The sequence below is a fragment of the Panthera pardus genome, unplaced genomic scaffold, assembly GCF_024362965.1.
Source record: "Panthera pardus isolate Hobbes unplaced genomic scaffold, ASM2436296v1 HiC_scaffold_3, whole genome shotgun sequence".
In the NCBI taxonomy this organism is placed as follows: Eukaryota; Metazoa; Chordata; class Mammalia; order Carnivora; family Felidae; genus Panthera; species Panthera pardus.
Genome location: NW_026526876.1, coordinates 24092851 through 24118514, shown reverse-complemented (window position 1 = coordinate 24118514; position 25664 = coordinate 24092851). Strand labels below are relative to the sequence as shown.

General features: G+C 43.4%; 1 protein-coding gene and 1 long non-coding RNA gene across 6 annotated transcripts in view; both read right to left on the bottom strand.

The window, feature by feature from the left end:
- Positions 1-833: 833 nt before the first annotated feature.
- On the bottom strand, positions 834-12516 carry LOC128774253 (uncharacterized). Of its 2 annotated transcripts, XR_008418785.1 has the most exons (5): positions 11821-12516; positions 10065-10447; positions 6892-7012; positions 4243-4363; positions 834-937 (listed from the first exon to the last, which is right to left on the bottom strand). It is a non-coding gene; the product is annotated as an uncharacterized LOC128774253 (long non-coding RNA). The 2 variants fall into 2 exon arrangements; XR_008418784.1 differs by lacking the exons at positions 10065-10447; positions 11821-12516 and adding an exon at positions 9710-10047.
- A 3837-nt stretch (positions 12517-16353) lies between these two features.
- LOC109277031 (ATP-binding cassette sub-family A member 9) overlaps positions 16354-25664 on the bottom strand; it is a 61914-nt gene continuing 52603 nt past the window's right edge. For all 4 annotated transcript variants that reach the window (XM_019466420.2, XM_019466422.2, XM_019466421.2 and 1 more), the window contains exons 32-39: positions 23379-23539; positions 22472-22547; positions 22303-22397; positions 21626-21745; positions 21284-21424; positions 20362-20441; positions 17521-17576; positions 16354-17389 (exon numbers count right to left, since the gene is read on the bottom strand). In XM_019466420.2, coding sequence (XP_019321965.2) covers positions 17291-17389; positions 17521-17576; positions 20362-20441; positions 21284-21424; positions 21626-21745; positions 22303-22397; positions 22472-22547; positions 23379-23539 — 828 coding nt within the window. In that variant the 3' untranslated portion in view covers positions 16354-17290. The remainder of the gene's footprint in view (positions 17390-17520; positions 17577-20361; positions 20442-21283; positions 21425-21625; positions 21746-22302; positions 22398-22471; positions 22548-23378; positions 23540-25664) is intronic.

Sequence of the window (25664 nt, the reverse complement as noted above, 5' to 3'; positions counted from 1 at the left end):
TCAAAACCACACTCAGATATCACCTCACGCCAGTCAGAGTGGCCAAAATGAAGAAATCAGGAGACTATAGATGCTGGAGAGGATGTGGAGAAACGGGAACCCTCTTGCACTGTTGGTGGGAATGCAAATTGGTGCAGCCGCTCTGGAAAGCAGTGTGGAGGTTCCTCAGAAAATTAAAAATAGACCTACCCTATGACCCAGCAATAGCACTGCTAGGAATTTATCCAAGGGATACAGGAGTACTGATGCATAGGGGCACTTGTACCCCAATGTTTATAGCAGTACTCTCAACAATAGCCAAATTATGGAAAGAGCCTAAATGTCCATCAACTGATGAATGGATAAAGAAATTGTGGTTTATATACACAATGGAATACTACGTGGCAATGAGAAAAAATGAAATATGGCCTTTTGTAGCAACGTGGATGGAACTGGAGAGTGTGATGCTAAGTGAAATAAGCCATACAGAGAAAGACAGATACCATATGGTTTCACTCTTATGTGGATCCTGAGAAACTTAATAGAAACCCATGGGGGAGGGGAAGGAAAAAAAAAAAAAAAGAGGTTAGAGTGGGAGAGAGCCAAAGCATAAGAGACTGTTAAAAACTGAGAACAAACTGAGGGTTGATGGGGGGTGGGAGGGAGGGTAGGGTGGGTGATGGGTATTGAGGAGGGCACCTGTTGGGATGAGCCCTGGGTGTTGTATGGAAACCAATTTGACAGTAAATTTCATATATTAAAAAAATAAATAAATAAAAAATAAACATTAAAAAAAAAATAAATAATAATAAAAAAAAAAACAAAAAACCAAAAAAACAAAAACAAAATGGCTCTGGTGGATGGGGCCTATGTTCCAGGGACAGGGGAGGGGTGAGCAGCCTCTGACTGCTGCGGCCAACCCTGGGGTCTTCCTGATAGCCCCCTCCAACAAATATTCCTATATGAAAAAAAAAAAAAATAAAATACAAATTTAATGTCCAGCACAGAAAGTCAGAAAAAATAACAACAAAACAAACGAAAAAGAAAGCCAAATCAAAGAGCCAAAAAAACAAAAGTAAAAATTAATAAGGCCACAACAGGAGGACAGTAGATCTCACTAATTAACCGAAACTTTTAAATAAATAAATATTTAAAAATATGTTGAGGCTCCTGGGTGGCTCAGTTGGTTGAGTGTCTGACTTCGGCTCAGGTCATGATCTCCCAGTTCATGGGTTCTACCCCTGCTTGGGGCTCTGGGCTGACAGCTCAGAGCCTGGAGCCTGCCTCAGATTCTGTGTCTCCCTCTCTCTCTGCCCCTGCCCCACTCGCATTCTGTCTCTCTCTCAAAAATAAAAACATTAAAAAAAATTTTTTTAAAGATGTAAACCACTAACTAACTTAATTATTTGGGGGGGCCTGAAAGAAAATATAGATTAAAATGAAATATTTTCTAAAATATAATAGTAATGTGTGCACATGTGTATATGTACATGTATGTGTTTGCACAAATGTAATGCAATTCTAAATAAGAAATGGTACCAAAAAAAAATCAAAGTGTTACTAAAAAAGATATCAAAATGAAAAATTAGAAAACATTATTTCTTTAAAATTTTTTTTAATGTTTATTTATTTTTGAGAGACAGAGACAGAGCACAAGTGGGGGAGGGGCAGAGAGAGAGAGGGAGACACAGAATCTGAGGCAGGCTCCAGGCTCTGAACTCTCAGCAAATAGCCTGATGCGGGGCTCAAACCCACAAACCGCGAGATCATGACCTGAGCTGAAGTTGGATGTTTAACTGACTGAGCCTCCCAGGTGCCCCAACGTTATTTCTCAATGATAATGAAAATACAACATATCAGACTTGTGACTATATCCACTTGTGACTATATCCTAAGTAATGATTAGGGGGCAATTTGTAGCTCTAAATGGATATATTAGAAAAGAAAAAGTTTGAAAATCAGTGATTGAAGCTTCAGTCTTAAGAAGCCAGAAATACAACAGTAAGTTCAACCTGACAGAGAAGTTTAGTTGCCCCAAAGAGAAAGACCGACAAAGTCAGCATTTGATTCTTGAAAAATAATAATAAAATTTTATAATCTACTAGGTCGACTAAGAAAATAAGAGACAAATTACTTATCAGGAATGAAAAGGAAAGTTTCTTTATCAATCCTGCCAATATAGAAAAGGAACAAGGGGGCGCCCAATGGCTCAGTTGGTTAAGCATCTGACTCTCCATTTTGGCTCAGGTCATGACCTCACGGTTCGTGAGTTCGAGCCCCGAATGGGGCTCTGCACTGACAGTGTCCAGTCAGCTCGAGATTCTCTCTCTCCCTCTCTCTGCCCCTCACCCACTTGCACTGTCTGTCTCTCTCTCAAAACAAATAAACAAACTCCATTAAAAAAAAAAAAAGGAACAGGGGTGTTATAAACTACCATATCTTAATAAATTTGAAAATTTGGATTAAATGAGAAATCCTTTAAAAAACACACACACGCACACTTACCCAAAGTAACGCAAGAAGATATTTTCCAAATTGAATCATTCTTTCACAATGTAAGGAGTTGAATGTATCACCACAAACCTTTCCCTGGAGGAGAAGAGGGACACATCCAGGTCTCGATGGAAAATTTTTCTAAGAAGTTAACTACTGACACTTGGCCAAGAGAACACTAGAAGGGCCAGCTAGTAATTTACAATGTGCCGCTTAAAGTGTGAAACGCCCCTGCCAGTACCTGGGGCCACCTTGTCTTCATTGTATAGCGATGTTGCGTTGATAGTTTACTTCTAATTTAACCAGTTACACAGCCTGGTTTGGATAAATCACCGGGGGGGGTACACATGCCTCTGTTTACTTTTACCTGGGCTTTCCTGGAACGAGTATTCCTTGCACATTATCTTGGTGGCTGATGATTCAAATACAAACAGTTACCTGTGTGATTGAAAAAGGACGATGGGGATCTACTTCTGGAATTTTCTCAGGCCCCCGATACTTTCCCTGCCCCTCCTTTATTTTCTCCTGCTGTACCTTACAGAAATACACACCCCAAAGGGTCTTGTGAGTCCTTTCAATTATCTGCCTCTATACAATTTATGGAATTAGCACCGTGGTAGAAGATTTTTTAAAGTCTCTCTGGCTCCACGGTTTTAATAATGGCCGTGGCTCTGTTTGGGAGAGAGACAAATACAAAAGTTTGCAGAAGAAAGACCTGTTGAAGAACTACCGTTGCCAGCTGGGTTTTGTAACCATCCCTGGGGGTTGTCGCTAAAGCACCGTAGCCATGGACAAAAGGAAAAGTTTATCTGGGGTTTTGGTGTTGGTATATCTCTATGAATTACAAGTACATTACAAAAGAAATTCTGGCTGAGGTCAGCCAGAAAAATGGTACCCTGGCTGCTTTGGGTTCATTCACCAAAAATGAAAGTAACTAAGAAATACTGTGGGCCACCAGAATTGCTATGTTATGGCTGGCGATTCAGTCTGTAAGAAAGGGACATAACATCGTAAGGAGTTTGGGGGAAATCTGTTTTGATGGCTTGGGTCCCTGTCCCATCAATGATCACCAAAAAGATTATATAGGTAGCAGGCGGTTGGAGGACAATCAAGACTACCCAAACATGGGGAGATGTGGTCAAAGAGTTAGGGTGTTCTGTGAACGATCTTAAGGAACTCCCTCTTTTTATTTATTTGTTTATTTATTTATATTTATTTATTTAGAGAAAGAGAGCATGAACACTGAAGAGGCAGAGACAGAGGGAGGGAGAGAGAATCCCAAGCAGGCTCCGCGCCTTCAGCACAGAGCCCGATGCAGAGCTCAGTCCCCCGAAGTGTGAGATCATGACCTGAGCTGAAACCAAGAGTCAGATGCTTAACCAGCTGAGCCACCCAGGGGCCCCAAGGAACTCCTTGGACCCTCTACTGAAGCGGATTTTACACACGAATGTCAAAGATACACCCAAGTGGAAGGGAAGGTTAGGGTCTCAACCAGACCGTCAGGTCGCAGCAGCTTTTGCAGAGATTTGTATAAAGGGACAGACTCCCCATCCCCAGCTTATTAGCCAGGGTAAATGTGGGGTTGTATAACGCATAATGAAAAAAGAATTGTACAACGCCAGTCATACATAGGAAGTGGAAGACTCCTTCTGAGGCCGTCGACCGTGTAGAAGCTTAATTAAAAATGACTTGAAAGTGGAAGAAATGAATAGAGTAATTGCTAACATTTTAGCGGAACACTAAAGAGAGTAGATGATACAGATGTTCCACCAACCTGTAGAGCTGCAACTGAACCGGTGAAGGTTCCTCTTTATGCTGCCATCAGGGACTTTTTAAATACTTGATGAGTAGTCAAAGGAGGAATCTACAGTTCCTGCAAAGCCAGAGTCACCTGATATGGTGGGAGACAAAGGAGAGAATTATGATCCGGACCGATGGGAGGGCCAGGGTCTCTTGGCCCAACTCCTGAAGATAGCTTGGCGTCATGAGCAGTGAGGCATAGACCATCTTGCTGGAAACTTTTTCCCAGACTTCCCTGATGTCACATTTCTTGCACACATCTTGGTGGATCTTCAGGCCAAGAAGCATATTCCATGTGATTGAGAAAGAAGCCTAGGGCACTATTTCCAGAGCCCAATGCTTGCCTATGCTTTTCTCTGATCTAGCATATCCTTTACCTTTAACAGCTTATGTGAGGAGTCTGAGTGTCCCTTCCGACATCTGACCTGGTGTGATCCACCCAAGTTTCCGACGTGTTTTAGGAGGCCAGCACTATTTGCATACCAAGTCGGACAAGGGCATGTCAAGAAATGAAAATGATAGAGCAACATGCCTCATAAGCATGGATGCAAAGTCCTAACCAAATGTTACCAGATCAAATCCAGGTGACCATGGCTTAATTGGCCATGAACTGGTCCGAGAAGTCTGGCTAGCATTCCAAAATCCAACCATTTAATTAATCATCATAACCACTAGTGATGAATGATTATTTCACTAGAAGAAAAAAATCATTTCGTAACGTTACCTATGCATTCATAATAAAAACTATCTGCGGATTAAGAAAAGAAGGGAATCTTTCAATACGATGAAGGATTTAAAAAAAAAAAAACACAGCTAATATCGCTCTTCATGGTGAAATAGAGAATGCTTTACCTCTGTGCGTGGGAAAAAGAAGGAAGTCCACAATCAATATAGGCATTCAGCATTGTTGTCTTAGCAGTTCACAAATGGAGAAAAATGACTTAGAAGTCATAATTTTTAGAAAGGAAAAGTTAAAACTTATTCAGAGGAATATTTTCATAACCTTGGGAAAAACAAAGTATTTTTCAAGCAGGACCATTTAGGGGTGCCCGGGTGGCCCAGTCAGTTGAGCGTCCGACTCTGGCTCAGGTCATGATCTCACAGTTTGTGAGTTCGAGCCCCGCGTTGGGCTTGCTGGTGTCGGCACAGAGCCCACTTCGGATCCTCTGTCCCCACCCCCCCCGCCCCTCCCCTTCTTGCGCTGTCTCTCAAAAATAAAACATTAAAAAAAATAAAGCAGGACTATCCACAAATGAAATTCCATTTGTGAAAAGGAAGAGTGAGAAACTAAAAATCACAAAATAAGAGAACACATCCATTGTGTACTTCCACCGTAGATCTATCTATCTATTCAGCAAAGGACTCATATTAATAATATATGTGAAATACCACCAGTCAATAAACGAAAAGCATACAATTTGATTTGTTTAATGGGTAAAAGATCTCAATAGGTATTCCAGCAAAAGAACTTCCAAGTGGCCAATACGTATGAAAAGATGTTTAACGTCACTAGTCGTCTGGAAACGTAAATTAAAATCATGTACATGCACCAGAATGCCTGTTATTAAACCGAGGACAATGTGGGCGGCTCAGAATTCTCACATACTATTGAGACGACTGTAAACTTGTACGACCACTTTTCATAACTGTTTGATAGTATCTACTACAGGTAGGGAAGTGCCTACTCTAAGACCGGCACTTGGGAGTGTAGGCATAGATACACAGAAATGAGTGCCGCCGTCCATCGAAAGACCTATAAAAGGATGTTCACAGCAGGTTTAGTCATAATAGCCTGAACGGATACATAAATTATGGTGTATTTACACAGTGGAATACCACACGACAACAAATAAAAGTGACCCATTGCCATGCCGATTTCACAGATAATGTTGAGTTAAAAAAAAAAAAAAGGAAAAATATGATGTGCAGAGACACAACACAGAGGCTGTGACCCTGGGGCGGGCTCAGCCATGTGCCTCTGTTCACGTGGTCACTGCCATTGCCCAGCCCTTGCTCTGCCTCTCCACTACAGGAAGAACTATGCTGTGTTTCTCGGAGAACTTATAACATTATAATTATAATATTGCAGCTTTATCATTCCAAAACATTTTCAGTAAGTTAAAACAGCATAATTCTTTTTTAGAAACAGAGGGTATTTGAGGCTTCCGGGCTGTTCCAGCAGAAGCTTGCACTTGGCTGAGGGCTGAAGTTCCTCCTCCAAATCATCCAGTTCCTTCTCTTTGGAGAGGTCCAAGAAAACCTCTTCTGGAAACGAATAGAATAGAAGGAGGCCACACGGCCTCCAGTAGCTCTGGACTGAGTGCAGTGTCTACTCACAGACGGTACTTTAATATTCACGGCTGATATAAAACCACAAATCCTGGGGCACGTGGGTGGCTCAGTCAGTTGAGCGTTCAACTTGGGCTCAGGTCACGATCTCGAGGTTCGTGAGTCTGAGCCTCGTGTTGGGTTCGCTGCTCTCAGACAGTCAGTGCAGAGCTCGCCTCGGATCCTCTGACCCTCTCTTTCTGCCCCTCCCCTGCGTGCACGCTCCCCGAAATAAAACTAAACGCTTAAAAATTAATAAGCAAATAAATGAAATCACGAAGACCGACCCACCTGCTCCAGGGTGGGCTGCGAGAGGCCGTACTCCTCCAGGCTGAAGCTCCGTTGAACTGTGGAAGGGTGGGCACGCTTTGGGAGTTCGTATATTTTAAATCTGGATGGTTTACTGCATCACCTTAGGACACAGAAAATACGGGCAAATCTTAAATGAGGTGAGGCGACTGACCCCATCTTTCAAAGTTTACTGTTTTTAATGTATTTGTTTTTTTTTTTTTAAGTTTATTTATTTTGAGAGAGACAGAGAGGGCGCAGGTGGGGGAGAGAGAGAGAGAGGGAGAGAGAGAATCCTAAGCAGGCTCCACACTGTCAGTGCAGTGCAGGGCCCGACGCGGGGCTTGAGCCCACGGACCCGTGAGATAGTGCCCTGAGCCGAAATCAAGAGCATGCTGATTTGCTTAGCCAACGGAGCCACCCACATACCCCGGTAATGAGCACATCTTCTAGCTAACAGACACAGGTCTGCTTAGGTCTGGGGGATGGAAGGCACTTGGTTACGCTTGCGTGGTGCCCACTTTTTGAGATCTCTAAGGGGGGAAACAGCCCCAAGGTTTCCGTCCCCGCACGTGAGCCAGTGCTTAGCAGAGCTGACTCGGCAGCCAGAAGGAAGGAAGGGAGGAAACGACACCTAGAAAAGGGAAGCGTTGGAAGATTGCAGAGAGGGTGGCTCAGTCGGTTGAGCCTCCGACTTTGGCTTAGGTCATGATCTCGTGGTTGGTGAGTTCGAGCCCCGCGTCGGGCCCTGTGCAGAGCCTGCTTCGGATTCTGTGTCTCCCTGCCTCTGTCCCTCCCCCTCCCCCACTCACACTCTATTTTTCCTCAAAAATAAACATTAAAAAATAAATAAATACATAAATAAATAAGTTTATAAAAGACCACTATGGCTATCGAAGGAACAGATAGATGCCACTTGGGCTTTTTTTTTTTTTTTTCCCCCAAAAGCCATTACAACTTGCCCCTAATCGAGTTGAAATATCCTTGGAGTTTAACAAAATAGACAGGCAAGTGCAGGTACGGTCCCTCTAGGAGCCCAGCAGATCGGAAATGTGCCGCCACATGTCCCAGGCCAAGAGTGGTCTCAGCGTCAATCTGGGGAGCGCTGTGAATGACCACATGGCCCAGAAAGTTGGGGTGCTCCGTTTGGAGAAGACAATGGTGTCACAGCGACCACAGATACTGTCCCCAGAGGTGAGAAGAGTATCTCTCTTCCCACCTGATGGGATGCTGCCCAGTAAAGCCAATTAGATCTCCAAATTTACCCTTGCATTTTGTTTTTTAACAAGGGGAAAAATATGTTGTCTCTGTCCTGTGATCTCTGTCCCTCTGGCAACCCTGAGCTTTCTGATGGTTTGGCCTCATTGCCTTTTTTTCTTTTTATGTTTATTTATTTTGAGAGAGAGAGAGAGAGAGAGGGAGGGAGAGGGAGAGAGAGGGAGAGAGAGAAAGAGTGGGGGAGGGGCAGAGAAAGAGGGAGACACAGAATCCGAAGCAGGCTCCAGGCCCTGAGCTGTCAGTACAGAGCCCGATGCCGGGCTCCAACTCACAAGCCGTGAGATCATGACCTGAGCCAAAGTCAGACGCTCAACCGACTGAGCCACCCAGGTGCCCGAGTGGCAACATTGTTTTAGAGTGTCATATCTTATAAACTTATCCTGGGTGTTGTTAGATTACATATTATTTATCTCATCCATCTACCTGTCCTGCACTTGGTTTGTGTCTCCAGTTAACATTCTAATGGATGTGCTTTTACTGGCTCTGTTATGTCCTAATAACCCTAAAAGCTCACTTGAAAAAAATATGTTAATGATAATGGAAAGATTAGAAGTCTCAGTATGTGGCAAGAGCTATGTTACGTGCTTTACATATAGTATCTCATTTAGTTCTCAAGCTGAGAGGTGTAATTATGATCTCCTCTCTCTCTCTCTCTCCCTTTCTTTGTTTCTTTGTTTGTTTGTTTGTTTCTTTCTTTCTTTCCTAATAACCCTAAAAGCTCTCCTGGAAAAAATATATTGATAATTTAAAGATTACAAGTCTCAGTATGTGGCAAATGCCGTTAGTATCTCATATAGTTGTCAAGCTGAGAGGTAAGATTCCGATCCTTCCTTCTTTTCTCTCTCTTTCTCTCCTTCTTTCTTTCCTTATTTACTACTTATTTTAAGTAGGCTTCATGCCCAGCATGGAGCCCAATGCGGGGCTCAGACTCACAACCCCAAGATCAAGAGTCAGATGCTTAACAAACTAAGTCACCCAGGCGCCTGTATGATCCCTTCTTTACAGATTCGGGGACAGAAGCTCTCAGGGTTAGGATTACTTTCCCAAGTTTGCACACTTGGGGAATGACAGCCACATTTGCAAAGCCAGCTTTGTTGAACGGAGGAAGGCAGAAGTCAGCAAAATAGGCTCTTTCTTCTTGTAACGGTTGGTCAACATTTCAGCACGTACTCCAAGGCCTCAAGGCAATTTCCTCGTGAACAGTGCTAAGAAGAAAACCACAGGCCCCACATAGTGCCCCTTAGGGCATGTACAGAAAACCAGGCTTTTTCTCTTAATTAATTTTTAAATTTAAATCCAAGTGAGTTAACATATAGCATAATCATGATTTCAGGAATAGAATTCAGGGATTCATCACTTACTCGCAACACCCAGTGCTCAGCCCAACAAGTGCCCTCCCGAATGCCCATCCCCCATTTAGCTCATCCCTCCCCCCACACCCTCCCACCCGCACCTCCCCTCCAGCAACCCTCATTTTGTTCTCTGTATTTAAGAGTCTCTGATGGTTTGTCTCCCAGTCAACCAGACTTAATCCGTAACCTACCTGCAGTTTCAACTTGCCCGGAATGTAACCTTTAAGCAGTCAACGTAGAATTTCTCGGTCCGGGCTCGGAAATTTACTGACAGGCCCCTTCCCCTCTCCTTAAGAGGGCAGCCTCTCCTAAGCAAGGCATTCCTTGCTACTAAATTCCTTTGTTTGCTTTTTTCTTCCTTCCTTCTTTCCTTTCTTTTCTTGATGTCCCCTCTCTGCCTTTGAAAGCTTTCTTTTAGCTCAGCAGAAGGCTCCTCCCCCCACCCCCACCACTTGTTCGATGATTCCAATTCATGAATTGTTTAATAAGGCCAATTAGACTTTCACATTTACCCACTGAATTTAGTTTTTTAACGGCAGTACTGACCATTAGGGAGTCAATTGCGTTAGTGAAGTCGAAAGGCTGTGGTTTCCATGGTTTCTTTTAAAAGAAAGCTTGTGGTTTTGGTGTCGACGGTAACTAGGTCCCTAGTCGAGGAGACAGTGTTCCCTGGAAAAGAAACAGTCGGTGACAGGCTTGCACGTTACGTGAGAGATGGCAGTAGCTTCTGAGAGCGTGGAGCTCTTTGTTCAAGGACCTTAACTCGCAGAGGAAATTTCTAGCCAAAAGTGGAAGCGACAAGAAATATCTTCCGGTGCTGGAAAATATCGTTCTGGTCGGTATGCTCCTTTGCAGGCAGCTGGCAAGAATGACCAGTGTCTGTAAATGACAAGCACATCGTACGAAGGGGTGATTTTTAGGGACGTGCTCTGAAAAAACACAACATATATGTGTTTTAGAAATTAAGTCACTTTGTCCTTAGCACTAACTCTGTGTCTTCACTAGCTGCCTTCGGTTATATCGTCTATAAGCCCCATAACCTCATTACTGTCCGGTGAGGTGATTTTGAACCCCCAGAGCTTTCCCCGCACCTGCGTGAAAACATAGTGCGAGATAATTGTTCTCACTTGTTAAAAAAGTTTGGAAAACTCATCTAAACTTCCACTTTTATAAAATTTCTTATTCTTTTAGAGTTTAATGATATTTTATTCCAAAATGATAAATATTCATAATTTTGAAAATATTTTTATGTTTAAAAAAGGGAGATTAACCTTGCTTTCTCACCTCATAGCTAAGCTCCTTGATTGGCGGGTGGGAAGAATCTACTTTAAAAACACCAAAGTAGGGGCACCTGGGTGGCTCAGTCAGTTGTGCCTCTGACTTTGGCTCAGGTCATGGTCTCACGGTCCATGAGTTCGAGCCCTGCGTTGAACTCTGTGCTGACAGCTTAGAGCCTGGAACCTGCTTTGGATTCTGTGTCTCCCTCTCTCTCTCTCTGCCTGTCCCCTGCTCACGCTCTGTCTCTCTCTCTCAAAAATAAACGTTAAAAAAAATTTTTTTTTAAACGCAAAAATTAAAAACAGCTGAAGGAAGCTTTTCTTAAGAAACAAAGTATAACAAAGGCTATCTTTCCCGCTGGGCTCTGTGTTTTTCTTATTGTGCCTTATCCTGAAGAACATTTTTAAGAGAATTCAGGTGCCAGGCAAGCGATGGTATCTTTCTGAGAACAATCATCTAGAGCTTAAAGGAAAATAATCCCGTGTTTTAAACATAGATGCCACAAGCAGTTTAAAATCCAAAAACCGTGGCAGCTTTTTCCACAACAAAGGAAAAATCCACCCAGGACAGTTTTGAGTCAACCTTTTATGAATGGGGTTTGCCCAATTCACCTTGTTTTCCTGGATACCACAGCAGATGACTGAGCCAACAGGTGGGCGCGTCTGCTTCTTGAAATCACCGCTGGAGCAGAGATATCCGTGGGCCAGAAATAGCCACCTGGGATTCTTTCGTGAGGAAGAATAATCTCGTTTGTTTGAGCCATTCTACTCTTCTGGGTTGATCCCATATCGCAGCCAAACTTGTCCTAATATACCTTTCCACATCTTCCAAATCTTAACATCTCAGAAACCTTCTTCGACAAGAAAAATCTTAGGAACATTTTGGTAATGAATCATCTCATTCCTTCAGTGTTTAATCCTGACATTTTGGAATGTTCCTTCACACCTGTAACTTGTTCTATCAAAGCCTGACATTACTTACTGTCTTTGTCATCTTGTTGTACAAGAAAGCAACTCCAACATACCTTAACTCTTTGTGGAAGTTCCAATCACCATCATCCGTGCTATTGCTGCATGGAATTTGAGTCCCACCTTTTCTGTTTATAATACACAAGAGGAGATGGTTTGTTAAAATCAGAAACTGAATTGATGCGTGAATGGCCGTCACCGGTGGCCATGGGAAGGCCGTGATATACTTGAGGGAATGGGAATTCTCCCCCCGAAATGGAGATTTAGACACATTTTAGCTGGATTCAATACCCAAGACCTGTTGATCTGTCTCCTGAAGCTTCCTGTCTTTGATCATCTGGGAGAATCACAATGGCGTGGTTATAAAGTGGGTGATTATAATCTGAGTCTGGAAGGCATACTAAAGATAATCGAGTTGAGCATGCTTGGGCAGGAGAAACTGGATGTGGGGAGAAATGTTATTTACTATTTTGGAGTCTTGGTTGGTAGCAAGACTGGGGATGAAGGTATGATATGAGCCAGACTAAGGCATATATGCTCCTTTATAATCTTCCTTGATGAGGGGTGCTTTTTGCTATAGACACCATCCTCAAGCACTGTATGTCATGCACTTAGGCGATACTACTCAAGGTCAAAATAGCAAAGGATGTGAGAGTATGCTTTAGAAGCTTTTATAGAAATTTAACATTTCTACAACCTCTCATAACATGTTTTGGTATTTCGGAAAGTATTGATCTGTAGTCGGTTTCAATTACTGCCTTTGAGTGGACTGTCTTAGGTGTCTCGTGGCAGTAGAGTAATGACACCACAGCAACAGCGTTGACCTGCAGCGCATGTGACTCCAGAGGCGTTCTTAAAATTCCCTATGGTCTCGGTCTTCCTTCGGGTAGAAGTGGGGCATATTTTCTATTTCTTCGTTATCTTACTGTTCATAAACGTAGCACGTGTTCAGTTGGGCATTAAGAATACCAGCCTTCTGGGGCGCCTGGGTGGCTCAGTCGGTTAAAGTGCCCAATTCTTGATTTTGGCTCAGGTCATGATCTCATGGTCATGAGACTGAGCCCCACATCAGGCTCTGCACTGAACATGGGGCCTGCTTCGGATTCTCTCTCCTTCTCCTTTTGCCCCCCCCCCCCCCCCCACCGCACCCTCTCTCTCTATCTCTCAAAAAAAAAAAAATATATATATATATATATATATAGGGTATCAGTCTTCTAATCAGGAACATAGAGCACCTTAGAGTATTGAGAAAGATTTTAAATTCGAGTAATAGATCCAAATTTTAATCAAAGTCCTGGTTGAGAAACATGTACCCATGAGGAGTTTTTACAAGATTTTAGGGTCTATTTTTTCAACGCTAAAACAACATGAAAATATGCAATTTTCTTACATGTCTGGAATGCCCAAGAATATTGAGTCTACAGTATGTTGAGGGACATAAGCGGAATGAGTATACACACTGTTCTCTTGCATTTGGTGAGCAAAGTAACTGATTTTCTCTGGCAGTGCTCAGTCTCCCAGATGGCTCATGGGTCCAGGTTTGGGAGTTTAGAATGGGTGTGCTAGGAGAGCATGGCTGTAAGGGAAAACTGCCCAATGAATGTGATTCAAATGATAAAGAAAGGGGTGGGTGGAAGGCAGGTCAAAGTATGGGCGGGCCTTGAAACTATACATTATCTTATGATCATCCAAATAAATGACCTAGAGAATTTCTAGGACAGGGTTTGAAAATAGTGAGAAAATAAGCAAATATAGAACAAGGTGATCAAGCAAAGTGATAGATAGCACCTGAGTTCCAATAGCTGGAAATGAATGATGAGAAGGACAATAGAAAATCTGCCTTAAGGGACAGGAATATTTTTTTTGCTTACTTTTTCCTTCTTTTTGGGGACAGTCTTTGTCACTTTTCCAGCCCATCCTTTTCTGAACTCAACATCACAAGTCAATGGGTTCCACCTTAAAATTTTGTTCAGTATCAAGGGTTTTCAACTTCTTCACTCGGTTTTGTCAGTTTGTGAAAACCGGGCAATGTAGTTCAAGATCAGCACGAACTACGCAGAAGAGACTGAACATCCAAAGTAATCCATAAAGAAGAATTTTCTTGTAGCCAAACAGGTTACAATATAGTTGGTGTCCATTAGTGAGAGAAGAGCTGCAAACCAGAATTCAACCTACCGGTACAATCCTATATTCCATTATATAGAATTAGTGATATAAACAGTGAGTTTTCATCCTATCATGCATTTTCAAAAAGTTAAGTCTATAAAAATTTATGATAACCAACGATCAAATTCTCTGAATGCTCTACAAGCAAGCCATGTAATCTGTCACTTCCTACGTTTATAAAATAAGCAAATGATGGTAGGATCTCTGAGGTCATGTTCAGCTCCGAATTTTACTGTTAATTTGCCCTGATGGTTAAAATGTGCTTTTAAACCCCAGGCGAGGAGTCAGTGCTGAATAAGGATATTTTTCCATATATGGTGATGTGTCTGCCTCAAAATTTACCTTTCCTATCAAGATACCACCCAAAGGAAAGGCTTTCCATCTATACCTGGGGAAGCATATTAAAAAATACACCAAACCAGGGGCACCTCAGTGGCTCAGTTAAGCATCCGACTCTTAATTTCGGCTCAGGTCATGATCTCATGGTTCATGAGTTCGAGCCCTGCTTTGGGCTCTGTGCTGACAGTGTGGAGCCTGCTTGGGATTCTCTCTCCCCCTCTCTCTCTCTGCCCCTTCCTCTCTCTGTCTCTCTCTCTCAAAATAAATAAACTTAAAAAAAATAAATTAAAATACACCAGAGAAATCTCATTTAGTTTTCAGTATTTTTTGCCACGCTTGTGTTTTCAGAGGCTGCACTGATTCAGGACATACCAGGGTGCTGAGTTCTTTATTTTCCCTCCCTGAAATAGTTTACAGACCATTGTGCAATACAGCACTGAAGCTTGTGCTCTCTAAAAAGTTCAAAGAGACGTGAACTTCAAACAGAAGCTACACCAAGGCCCACACATTTTAAAATGTGTTACTGACCATTTTTAATGTTGATTTTCTAGATGTCTGCAAAAAGAACAATTTTTGCAGGTTAGTCCCGAGTATTCAATGCAAGAAACCACATCCCCCAAATGAAAAAGACTGTTTTTCATTCATTTTTTACTTCATTCCAAAATGGTAAAATTACCAAGCCGCTGGTTTAAAGGCTTACAACTGTAATGCGATGGGGTGATCTGGGCCACGTCTGGAGAAGTTTTTGAATGTTATATTGAGGTGAAGACTGCTACTGGCATCTAGTGGGTGGAGGTCAGGATTGCCATAGAATATTCTATAATACATAGGACAGCCCCTCTGTTCTCCCTCCCCCCAACGAAGAATTATCTGGCATAAAATGTGAGAAACGCACATCTAGTATGAGAAAAATGAACCCTATGTCATTAAAATTATTTACTGGGGCACCTGGGTAGCTCAGTCAGTTGAGTGTCTGGCTTCAGCTCAGGTCATGATCCCATAGTTTGTGGGTTCGAGCCCCATGTCGGGCTCTGTGCTAACAGCTTGGAGCCCGGAGCCTGCTTCTGATTCTGTGTCTCCCTCTCCCTCTGCCCCTCCCCTGCTCACACTCTGTCTCTGTCTCTCAAAAATAAATAAATGTTAAAAAAAAATTTTTTTTAATTATTCACAATCCCTGTAGTGATTCACTTATCAAGCCCTTGGAATAAATTATGCTTACTTTCCACTTCAAATACTGCAAACATTCACTCAATATAACTTTGTTGTATATAACATCTAAGTTAGGTCATCCTTCCTGATGTTTTACAATATGGGGAAGGGTAGACTGATCCCAAGGCATCATATCTTGGGTTGGAAGCTACTGTTGTTTGGCTATACTTTGAGGATGGTGTGGCCCAAATGGGTTGAGAGTCAAGACGGGGTCACCCTTGCAGGATCTTGATCCAGGCAAAGACTGGGGACACGCAGCTTAGACGAGTTCAAGGTCTTTGGCAATTGCATCAGTGTCCTGATCAAATTTACTCCAGGTTTTTGTCCCCACCCCTTTCCTGGCACGATCTGTGTTAGTGAACATATAAGTGACTATCTGTTGTAACAAACAACCCGATAAACTCATTAATCTTGGTAGCACAATACCAGAAAGTATTTTGTAGTGGTTCCATTTTTTGGTTTTGTTTTAGAGTATGTGGTGTGTGTTTCATGGCTCGGTCCTGTGCAGTCCAGATGGTTCTGTAAGCAGCTCATCTCCAAATGCTAACTCCCAAGATAGTTTCCAGGAAATGTGGTTTCCGGCGACATCTTTCTTCTTGGCTTGCAAACAGCCATCCCGCCGTGTCTTCATGTAATCTTTTCCCTGTGAGTGCACAGAGATATGGCGTCTCTTCCCCTTCTTATAAAGATACCAGTGCTATTGGATTGAGGCCCCGATCTTATGACCTCACTGAACCTTAATTATCTCCTTAAAGGTCCCATCTCCAAATACCGTCACACAGTTCAGAGCGTTAGCATATGAATTTCGGGGAAACACAATTCAGACGGTAACAGCTGGCAACAATAATTGTAACAGTAACAACAAAACACCCAAGTAAGAGTATACAAGTATATTGCATTGATTTTAAGCTGTCTACAGGGTCACCAGTTAGAGAAGTCGTAACGTACATCAACACGAGAAATTAAGATCTGCATGAGGATAGACGCTTGCATCATAAAAAAAAAATGCAAAATCAGAAATATGTTTCAAGATTGTATGCAAGACATGTAATTTTTAAACTTTCGTCAACTTGATTATTGAAATCCCTACTGAAATTACTTAATAGGTTTCAAATTTCCTGTACGGTCACAACAGACAAAATATAGACTGTGCAATAGAAAATCGGAAAAATGACAGAAAAGGAAAATGCAGGTATTAAAAACCAACAACAACGACAACAACAACAAAAACCCAAATCAACTGAATTACCAAAAGCGAATACTTGTGATAAACACCGGGTGCCGTATGCAAGTGTTGAATCACTATATTGTGCACCTGAAACTACTATTACACTGTATGTTTAACTAACTGGAATTTAAATAAAATTTTTTTTTTAAAGCAAATACTGTGCTGTTGAATAATCACTGCCTCCCTTTCCCCCAAAATCAGGATTAGGTCTTACTTTGTACTTATGTACTGCATTCAAAAGGATAAGAAGATAGTCAGTATTTTGATGTTTGAAGACAGAAAATAAAACTATCTCTGTCTCATCCTCAGAAACCCAAACATTCTATAATAAATGCATTTTTAATTGACTACCCTATGAAATGTGGGATTTCGTTGCTGGTATAGAAGCCGCGTGGTCTGGTTTCACGACTGTTCTCACTGACTTGGCTCCTTAGTCCCACTATATGTAATATTATTGAGAAAAATGGTGGCATGAGTTTCAAAAGCATTTTATATCATGTCTGAGATAAGATATATTAATGATATAAAATATTCTCTTTCAAACGAGGCAGAAGCTTAAAGAGAAACATAGGGTGTTTGGCGCGTCAAGGGTCCTCCTGGGGGAGGAGCTTCCATCTAACTGAGGGGTCAAGTTCTTCGTCAAAGTCATCCAGCTCCTGCTCCTTGGAGAGCTCCAGGAACACCTGAGAGGGGCGAGAAATGAAGAGACGGGGAGGTCACGCTGCCTCCCGCAGCTCCAAGCGAGTGCAAAGCACGGGCACAGCTTGTACACTTCTGTCCCACGGATGGAACAAAGTCCCTAAAACGGACGCACCTGCTCCAGGGTGGACTGCGAGAGGCTGTACTCCTCCAGGTCGAAGCTCTGTTTAACTGCAGAAAGATGGGTGCACATGAGGAGTTCACATCCTTTTTATCTGGAGAGTTTTACCAAGCTATGTACAAAAATGTACATGCAAATAGATTTTAAAATCTAAAATATAAGGTAATAGATATTCTCGGATTAATATGGAAAGGCACGTGCTTGCTTCGGAAGCACGTATACTGAACACGGAGAGGCAGATTCACCCTATGGTCTTGTAACAAGCTGGAAATACTCTCCCGTTGTCTTAGAGTTTGGGCAGGGCCACACAAGACTGGAACACAACGTAAGGGGCTCCAGGTCACCTATGCAGGGTAAGCTAAGAGATGGTTCCCTTTGGGCTAGAACACCAGCATGTGCCCCTCTATGTCCACCTTCCCTCTTCTTTACTCTGATCTTTGTTCCACAGGCTGACTTAAGAGGCTTTTTCTGGTGTTTTCCACCAGTGGCAGTTCATGAGGAGGGACAGAGGAGAGGGGGGCTCAAGGCCTTTATTCCTTCCTTCACTCCCTCCCTCACATCAACTTTGCGCCGTGATTGAAAGTCCCTGCTTCCCACAAGGTGGAAATTCTACATGATTCTACTCCTGGATTCCAGCCACTGCTCCCTCTCTTAGTCTCTTCGGACCTAAGAATGGCAACATTTTTCCCGTTTCTAGCCTTGGGTACTTACGCTGAGCCTTGCCCCTTTGCAAATGGTCCCTTCATAGGCCAAACTTTGTCTAATTCCCTTTTTTTTTTTTTTACCTACTGTTATCCGTGTAGACTGTGATTAAGACCTTAAACGAGCAGACACGTAAAAGGAAGAAAATAATGAACAGAGAGGTAAGACTAGAAAGCAAAGGTTTCCTGTGGACAGTTACCGGATGTGGACAGAGAATGCGGTAGGATCAGCTTGCAGTCTGGGCACGTGGGGTTGGGTCCTTGACTCATGTCTGGGAACATGTAAAGGATTGTGGACGGTGATGGCCCTGCACTTTCAGAGTGTGGAGAGGCAAAGGTGGTGCATCCCATGGGGGGTACCCCAAGAGACCTCTTGGAAGGGTAAGGGGGTACCAAGAAGTGGCCCGGAGGCTGCAAGACACGCAGAGACCAAGAGGAGAAGGCATCGCCCACTCCAGAATGGAAGCTGTAGTCAGAGGTGGCAGACGGGAGGGGAGAGGGAGTCTTGAAGGAACTCACAAAGGCACCCCGTGAAAGGACCAGTGATTGATCATCTCTGCACAGGAGGCCCTGGTACCTTTGTACAGCTCAAAGGGACTTAGATTAAGCAAAGCTTAATCTAATCGAGCATTGCTGTCATATTCTTTCTTCTTCCCTCCCCTTACACTCCACACTGGAGAGGCTTAAAACATCAGCTTACGAGCAGAGGAGGGAAAAGTATAAGAAGGGAGTTAAGACCAACCATCCTGCCTCCCTAGCTTCGGGTCTCCAAATATTAAGCAGCTCCGACCTGGAGTGGGCATGGGAGGCTGGAGTATTGCAGTCTGCAAAACCCCAGAGTGATCTGATGGCATGGGAGAATGAGTGTGTGTAGCACGACAGAGGAATGGTCATGGGCATGCGTTGTGCTTGCGCACTATCGGGCCCACCTCATTGAATACATGTACTGCAGCTGAGAATGTGACTGTGTGTAACTTAACATTCGGAGAGAAAAAAAATGCTAACTTACGTTTCCATGACACAGGGGAGCGGGAAACTGTGATAAAAAGTTGGGTTTTTCCTCCAAGTGAGAACTTTACTGTTAGCAAACTAAACACGGCAGAAGGAACTCGAGGTGGGAGGGAACATTTTTAAAAGCAGAAACATTAGAAGGCTCTTAAGAAAAGGCTCCATTGTACTCCAGGGAGGCGGCGTTCCTGGAACATCCCCCTCCCTGCCCCTAATTGGTTATGAAACACTTCATGTTGGTTTGAGTCTGCTGTGGGATTCCCTCCCGCTGGAATGATGCAAAATTGATCACTAGGCCAAAATGGCCCACTGTGAAAATGGATACATAGACCCTAGAGCAAGGGTGACCGGCAGAAGGAGAAAGTGAAGAGAAAAGCTATCTGGGGCAATCCTAACCTTGTGTCAAGGAGAAACATTTCTCTAAGAACTAGAATCCTGGGGCTTCTAATGATGGTCAGGGGACAAGAAAGCACAGATCAAGAAGAAGGGGAGGGCGTTCAGCTTTTTATCAGATTTCGTACACTGGCATGATAGGCAAATACCGAGCCCATGGTAGATCAAAACAGTATATAAAGATCACCATCCAAGAGTCTAGAAAAGAATTATGGCTTAGCCCATATCAACAGAGAGGAACCTCCTTATCAACATCCAGTGCTGTTTAAGAGTACCTACAGACAAAAGCAATCATATATTGTTTGTTTTTATTTTTTTGTAAGAATTTGTGGACACTCCAGCCCCAGATGCCAACGATCTCTTCCCTCTAGAGCCTCATTCAATTAGGAGGGGATTTCTCAACCTTGGCACTAATGGTATCTCAGTGCGATCACTCTTTGCAATGGGAGGGGCTGACCTGTGTGCATTACAGGATGTTTAACATCAGCCCTGGCCTTGACCTGGGGGTGACCTACCAGTCACACCCTTCAACTCCACCCCCGGTTGTGACAGCCAAAGATATCCACAGACATTACCAGATCACTCGTGGGTGAGAACCACTGGATGAAAAGTCTTAATCCTTTATTTATGGTATGACAGTATGATTTCATGTCCGTGTAACTCTATGCTGGTCTTACACGAGATTTGAATTTCTCTGTTTTCCCGAGTCCTATCTCTCAATAGTCACTCTTACCTATCTCCAATTTGAAGAAAGCCTGTGATAAGGGTCGCACATCCTCAACAGGCAACCTATAGACCATCAGTGAGGAGTACCTGTGAGAAAGAGAGAGTGAGGTTGAGATTCAGGTTTCAAGAAGATAACCATGGACGAACGCATGTGGAAAAGGCAGCAACAATGTCATCCCCAATTTTGTGTGCATCTGCAGGTGGACGCAGCCATCATGTGGCTGCTCTTTAATCAACAAGAAGTCACTTTACTAAAGCAGAAGCATGAGGCGGCTCTTACAATAAGGGTCCCTTTTCCTCTTGGGGGGGATTGGGAGACAGAAAGGAGGAAACCGGCAGCATCTACACCTCAAGAAGGGAAGGAGCAGGATTACGTATCATCCCTCTTCATGAGAAGAGAATCCACATTTAAGTAAAAAGGACTTCGTTCACCTCCAGGCTCCACCGTTAGGATTTGGCATTATCTCACCTACCTGAGCCTCAAATGCCATTACTGATAATAACAAAAATGCTAAGAGCCACCACTCACCGAGCTTTGACTGATGTCTAGTACTGGGCATGGGCTTTGTACACTAATGCATTTAATGGGGATGGTTTTACCCTCTAGAAAGGATCACGATGACCTAGGTCCTCGCGTGCATTGGGACCCGGCACGTGACAGAACCACCAGGAACATATGTGAATTCCCTTACAACAGTCAGCTTCCAAATCAGCACATTGTTCTCTTATTTCTTTGCTGGGGTATCCTTTGGAATTGGACCTTTCTCTAATAATTAAAGTACTCGCAATGACCATAGAGTTAAAAATAAATAAATAAATAAAAGCTCAAGTAAAGCTTTTGTTTCTCTTCGCCATAATAAAAAAACACAACATATAGAAATAGAGAATGGAAAAACAAAACGATGAAACAAACTAACACCTATGTTTACCTTTCCTGCCGAGCAGCCTGGGGGAAAAGCCTCAGAATTTCACAGTGGAGGGGCTTCACTTGGGTGGGCGTCTTCACCTTCATCTCTAGCAGATAATCTTTGCCAAATTTGCTTTTCAGATGTTGTATGGAACCAATACATCTGGAGGTTGGAGGAAGACAAAGTCACGCAGGAGAAGAAGGTGAATCTATTGCCGGTGAATTTCAGCCTCGGGAGGCCAGAGCCATGCAGAGGGGGAGCAGGCAGCCACTCCCGCCCCTGTATGGGGATAACCCGGTGCAGGGAAATGTGCTTTGCTCAGGTCCCACTGGAGACCAAGTGTGGGTGTGGCCGGCCACCCACCTCAGCCTTCCAGACACCATGATGGCCACGCGGTCACACACGGCCTCAGCTTCTGCCATGTAATGCGTGGTCAGGAGGGCGCCTCTCTCCGTGTTCCTAAAGGTGGCCCGGATCACCTGCCTAAAGTTAGGTCAAGGGGCACGTTACCTAGTGGAAACGCTCAGGGCAAGACGAAAAGACTTGTAAACGCACCTCCATTGGCACCCACGAAGCAACTAGTGAATTCAGATTAGCAAGGAGTTTCGGAGGGACAACAGTCGTGTAAATAACCAAACTATTGGGTAGAGTATATCATTCAGAGCATGGCTGGGGCTGAATGATCTTAGAATATTCCTAAGGACTTGGGATTTTTTTTTTTTTCCTCCATAAGAACTGTGTATCAGGTGATGCTGCAGAAATCAAGCCTGAATAATAATAGGTGGGTTTGGTTGAGTATAAAAAGGGCCACGCATACCCAGAAGACCTACCAGGAAAATGAAATTCACTGAGTATTAAGGTGTTAGAATGATCTTTTTCTCCTGAATAAAAACTGGCTGTGATAAGACATTAGATCCTTCCCCCTTTAGTATTGCATTATCTGATAATGCGGTGTCTTTCACCTTATAAACAACGATTGTGAAGGTCAGTTGTTATAGGATTAATAAATTCACTTAGGGTTACTCATGACACCTCCTCACCACATGTGCTGCTGCCCCTCGGGGTCCATCCCCGTGGACGGCTCGTCCAGAAGCACCACGGATGGGTTTCCCAGGATGCTCAGCGCAAAGCACAGCTGGAACGAGAGGAACAGCGTGTCTGGGGCCGACATGTGGGGTGTGCAGAGGAACGCTGAGCCCCCCCTCTTACCTTCCTCTTTATTCCCTCGGATAAGGTCCTCACGGGCAGCTTCAGCTGGTCCCGAAGCTTGAGCACATCCGCCAACCTGAAGGAAGAGGAGCAAGTCAATCCATATTACCGCCACACGATGGGGAATATACGTAGACGAATAGGCAAATCAGAGCAACCACTATATTAAGAGACATTTAAAAAAGAGTATTCTGAGTGATCAGGGCGCCTGGGTGGTGCAGTCGGTTAAACATCTGACTCTCGGTTTCAGCTCAGGTCATGATCTCACGGCTGTGAGATCGAGTCCCACATCAGGCTCTGTGCTGACAGCATGGAGACTGCTTGGGAGTCTTTCTCCCTCTTTCTCTGCCCCTCCTCTGCTCATGCTCTCTCTCTTTCTCTCTCTCTCTCTCTCTCAAAATAAATAAATAAACTTAAAAAAAGTTTTTTTAAAAAAAAAGTATTCTGAGTGATCATAAAATCGAAACTACCTAGGATACTTCATGAACCTTTCTTGGCGGTCAAATACATATTTTCAATGACTTCTTTCCATATTAAGAATAATATGAGGCAAACCATAAGAGACTCTTAAATACAGAGAACAAACTGAGGATTGATGGGGGCTGGGGGAGAGGGGAAAGTGGGTGATGGGCATGGAGGAGGGCGCTTGTTGGGATGAGCACCGGGTGTTGTATGGAAACCAACTTGACAATAAATTATATTTTAAAAGGAGAATAATATGAAAATTTTCTCTCCAGCTTAATGTGTGAGAAGACAACACTGGACTGGCTTCTTGGTGACAAAGTCTTCTCCCACAAGAATGGAGTCATCAGTTCGGATCTGAATCTTAATCCTTCCTTAATTCTGGGTCAACGTCATTCCTACCACATCCCTCCAGGAGTGAACGGGCGTGTCTTCCCCCATGTACCGTGTGATGATGACAGTGGCGTCCCCCTTCTTCAGCCCTCTGATGGCGGCAAACACCTCCAGGTGTTCCCTCACTGACAGGTTGGGCCAGAGCACGTTCTCCTGAGGACAGTACCCCAGGAACCCGAGGGAGGCTCCTTCACCACTCCCTTTCAACACCACCTGCACAGAAAGTTCATTCTCACATTCAGTCCAAAATTGTGTATACCTGTGTATGTGCACGTGAGGGCATATTTCAGGGATGCCCTTCTCTCACACCCATGGCAGCCAAGAGGGCAAAAGTAAATAAGGGATCACTTAGCTCTAGGAAAAAGATGGTAATAACGCCAGAAATCAAAAGGAAGATATCCCCCATTGTCGTATCCCTCTACTGTAGTTTAGACTTTATTACCAAGTCCATTACCTTGATTGGGTTCAGGGTCGCTTACTTGGTTGTCCGTTGCTTGACTTCCTTCACTGATCCAAACATTCAAAGGATTTGATACTCATCGAGGATTCTATTTCCCCAATGTCAAATTAGCTATAATTATAGGATCTGTTTCACAAGTTTGTCGTAAAATAAGGCAGTGATCCTCAATTAGGGGCAATCCTCCTTCCAGAGGACATCTGGTAATGTCTGCAGCTGTTTTTGGTTGTTACACTTGGGTGCTGCTGGGATCGAGTGCATACAGGTTGGGGAGGCTGCTCGATATCCTACAAGGCAGAGGACAGTCCCTCACAATAAAAATCGTCTAGTCCAAAACGTTACCAGTGCCAGGCTTGAGAAATCCTGTACTAAGGTAATAAACGAAAAGTCCTGGGCACTAGTCTGGCCCACAGGAACCCATAAATACCGATACATAGCACTTTTTTATTTTTATGAGCTAGTCACTGTGCCATATGATCGCATTAACAGGTCGTGTGTACCAGGGCTTACTAGGTGCCAGAATCTGAGCATCTTATGTGTTTTGAATCACTTTACCCTTAGAAAAACTGTATTTGACTCAGATATTAGTTTTATCATCCCTGTTTCACATAGGAGAAAACTAATGTGTGCATCGATTTAAAAACCTGGGCAGAAGGTCACACAAGGTAAACCGGGGGTTAAAGCTGGGATCTGCCTTCAGAATCCAAGCCCTTGACCTTGATGCTATATTCTCTCTCCCCAGTACAAAAGAGGAGACAACTAGTTAATGTGGGCTCACAGAACTTTCAATCTAGAGAGAGAAATGGGAAATAAAAGCACGTCAGCACATATGGGGATGAATTCTAGCCCCCGCTTGCTGCTTTCAAGGCAATAAATGTGATAAAGAATAAAAAGCGAAGATCCATCGTAGCTACGAGTGTAGTCGGGGAAAGTCCTTTTGGGGAGGTGAATTTTAAGGTCGCAAGAAGGAGGTAACCAAGTCTATGCAAAGCCGAAGGAAGAGCACTCTTTGCCAATGGAAACATAAACCCAAAGATCCTAGAGAGGGAAGGTGACCAAAGGCCAATCTGAGTAAGGGGTGAGCTGAGCCCAGATCTTGCAGGGCCTTTTTTGGTCATAGTAAAGATTTTGGATCTTCCTATTTATTTATTTATTTACATTTAATTTTTTGAGAAGCGGGGAGAGAGCAGGAGAGGGGAAGAGGGAGAGAGAATCCCAAGCAGGCTCCACGCTCAGCATGGAGGGCTCGATCCCACAACTCTGGGATCATGACCTGAGACGAAATCAAGAGTCGGACGTTCCACCGACTGAGCCACCCAGGCGCCCCAAGATTTGGGGTCAAATCTACCTGAAGGATGCTAAGTAGGATAGAGACATGATCTCATCTGCATCTTTTCAGGACTGCTTCGGCGGCCGTGTGAGGCAAGCGTAGAAATGGAAAGACAACTTGGAAACCTCTGTGGCAAACCACACCACTGCACAACCTCTCTTCATGATTGCTCCCTGGGCCCTGGATCTTGGCAATTCAATTCAACAAGTCCTCAGGATACACAAGTAAAAAAAAAAACCAAAACCAAAACCAAAACCAAAACCAAAACCAAAACCAAAACACCCCAAATCATTTGACCACGAATAAAGCTAGTGTTCAGCTTTACTTACCCAAACATTTCCTTTTAGTGTCGCTATCTTTCATTCGATAAAAAGGATATTAGAGATACTATGTAGCCCTTGTTCAGCACCTAACTATTTTTGGAATTAAGGAGAGAAATTTTTACTTAGTTCTCTTCATTCAAGGCATCAATCAATGGATTAATAAGAAAGGATCCTTTACGTGTTTTTAAGATTGTCATCGGTGTTCATTAGTTAATGCTTGTTTTAGGC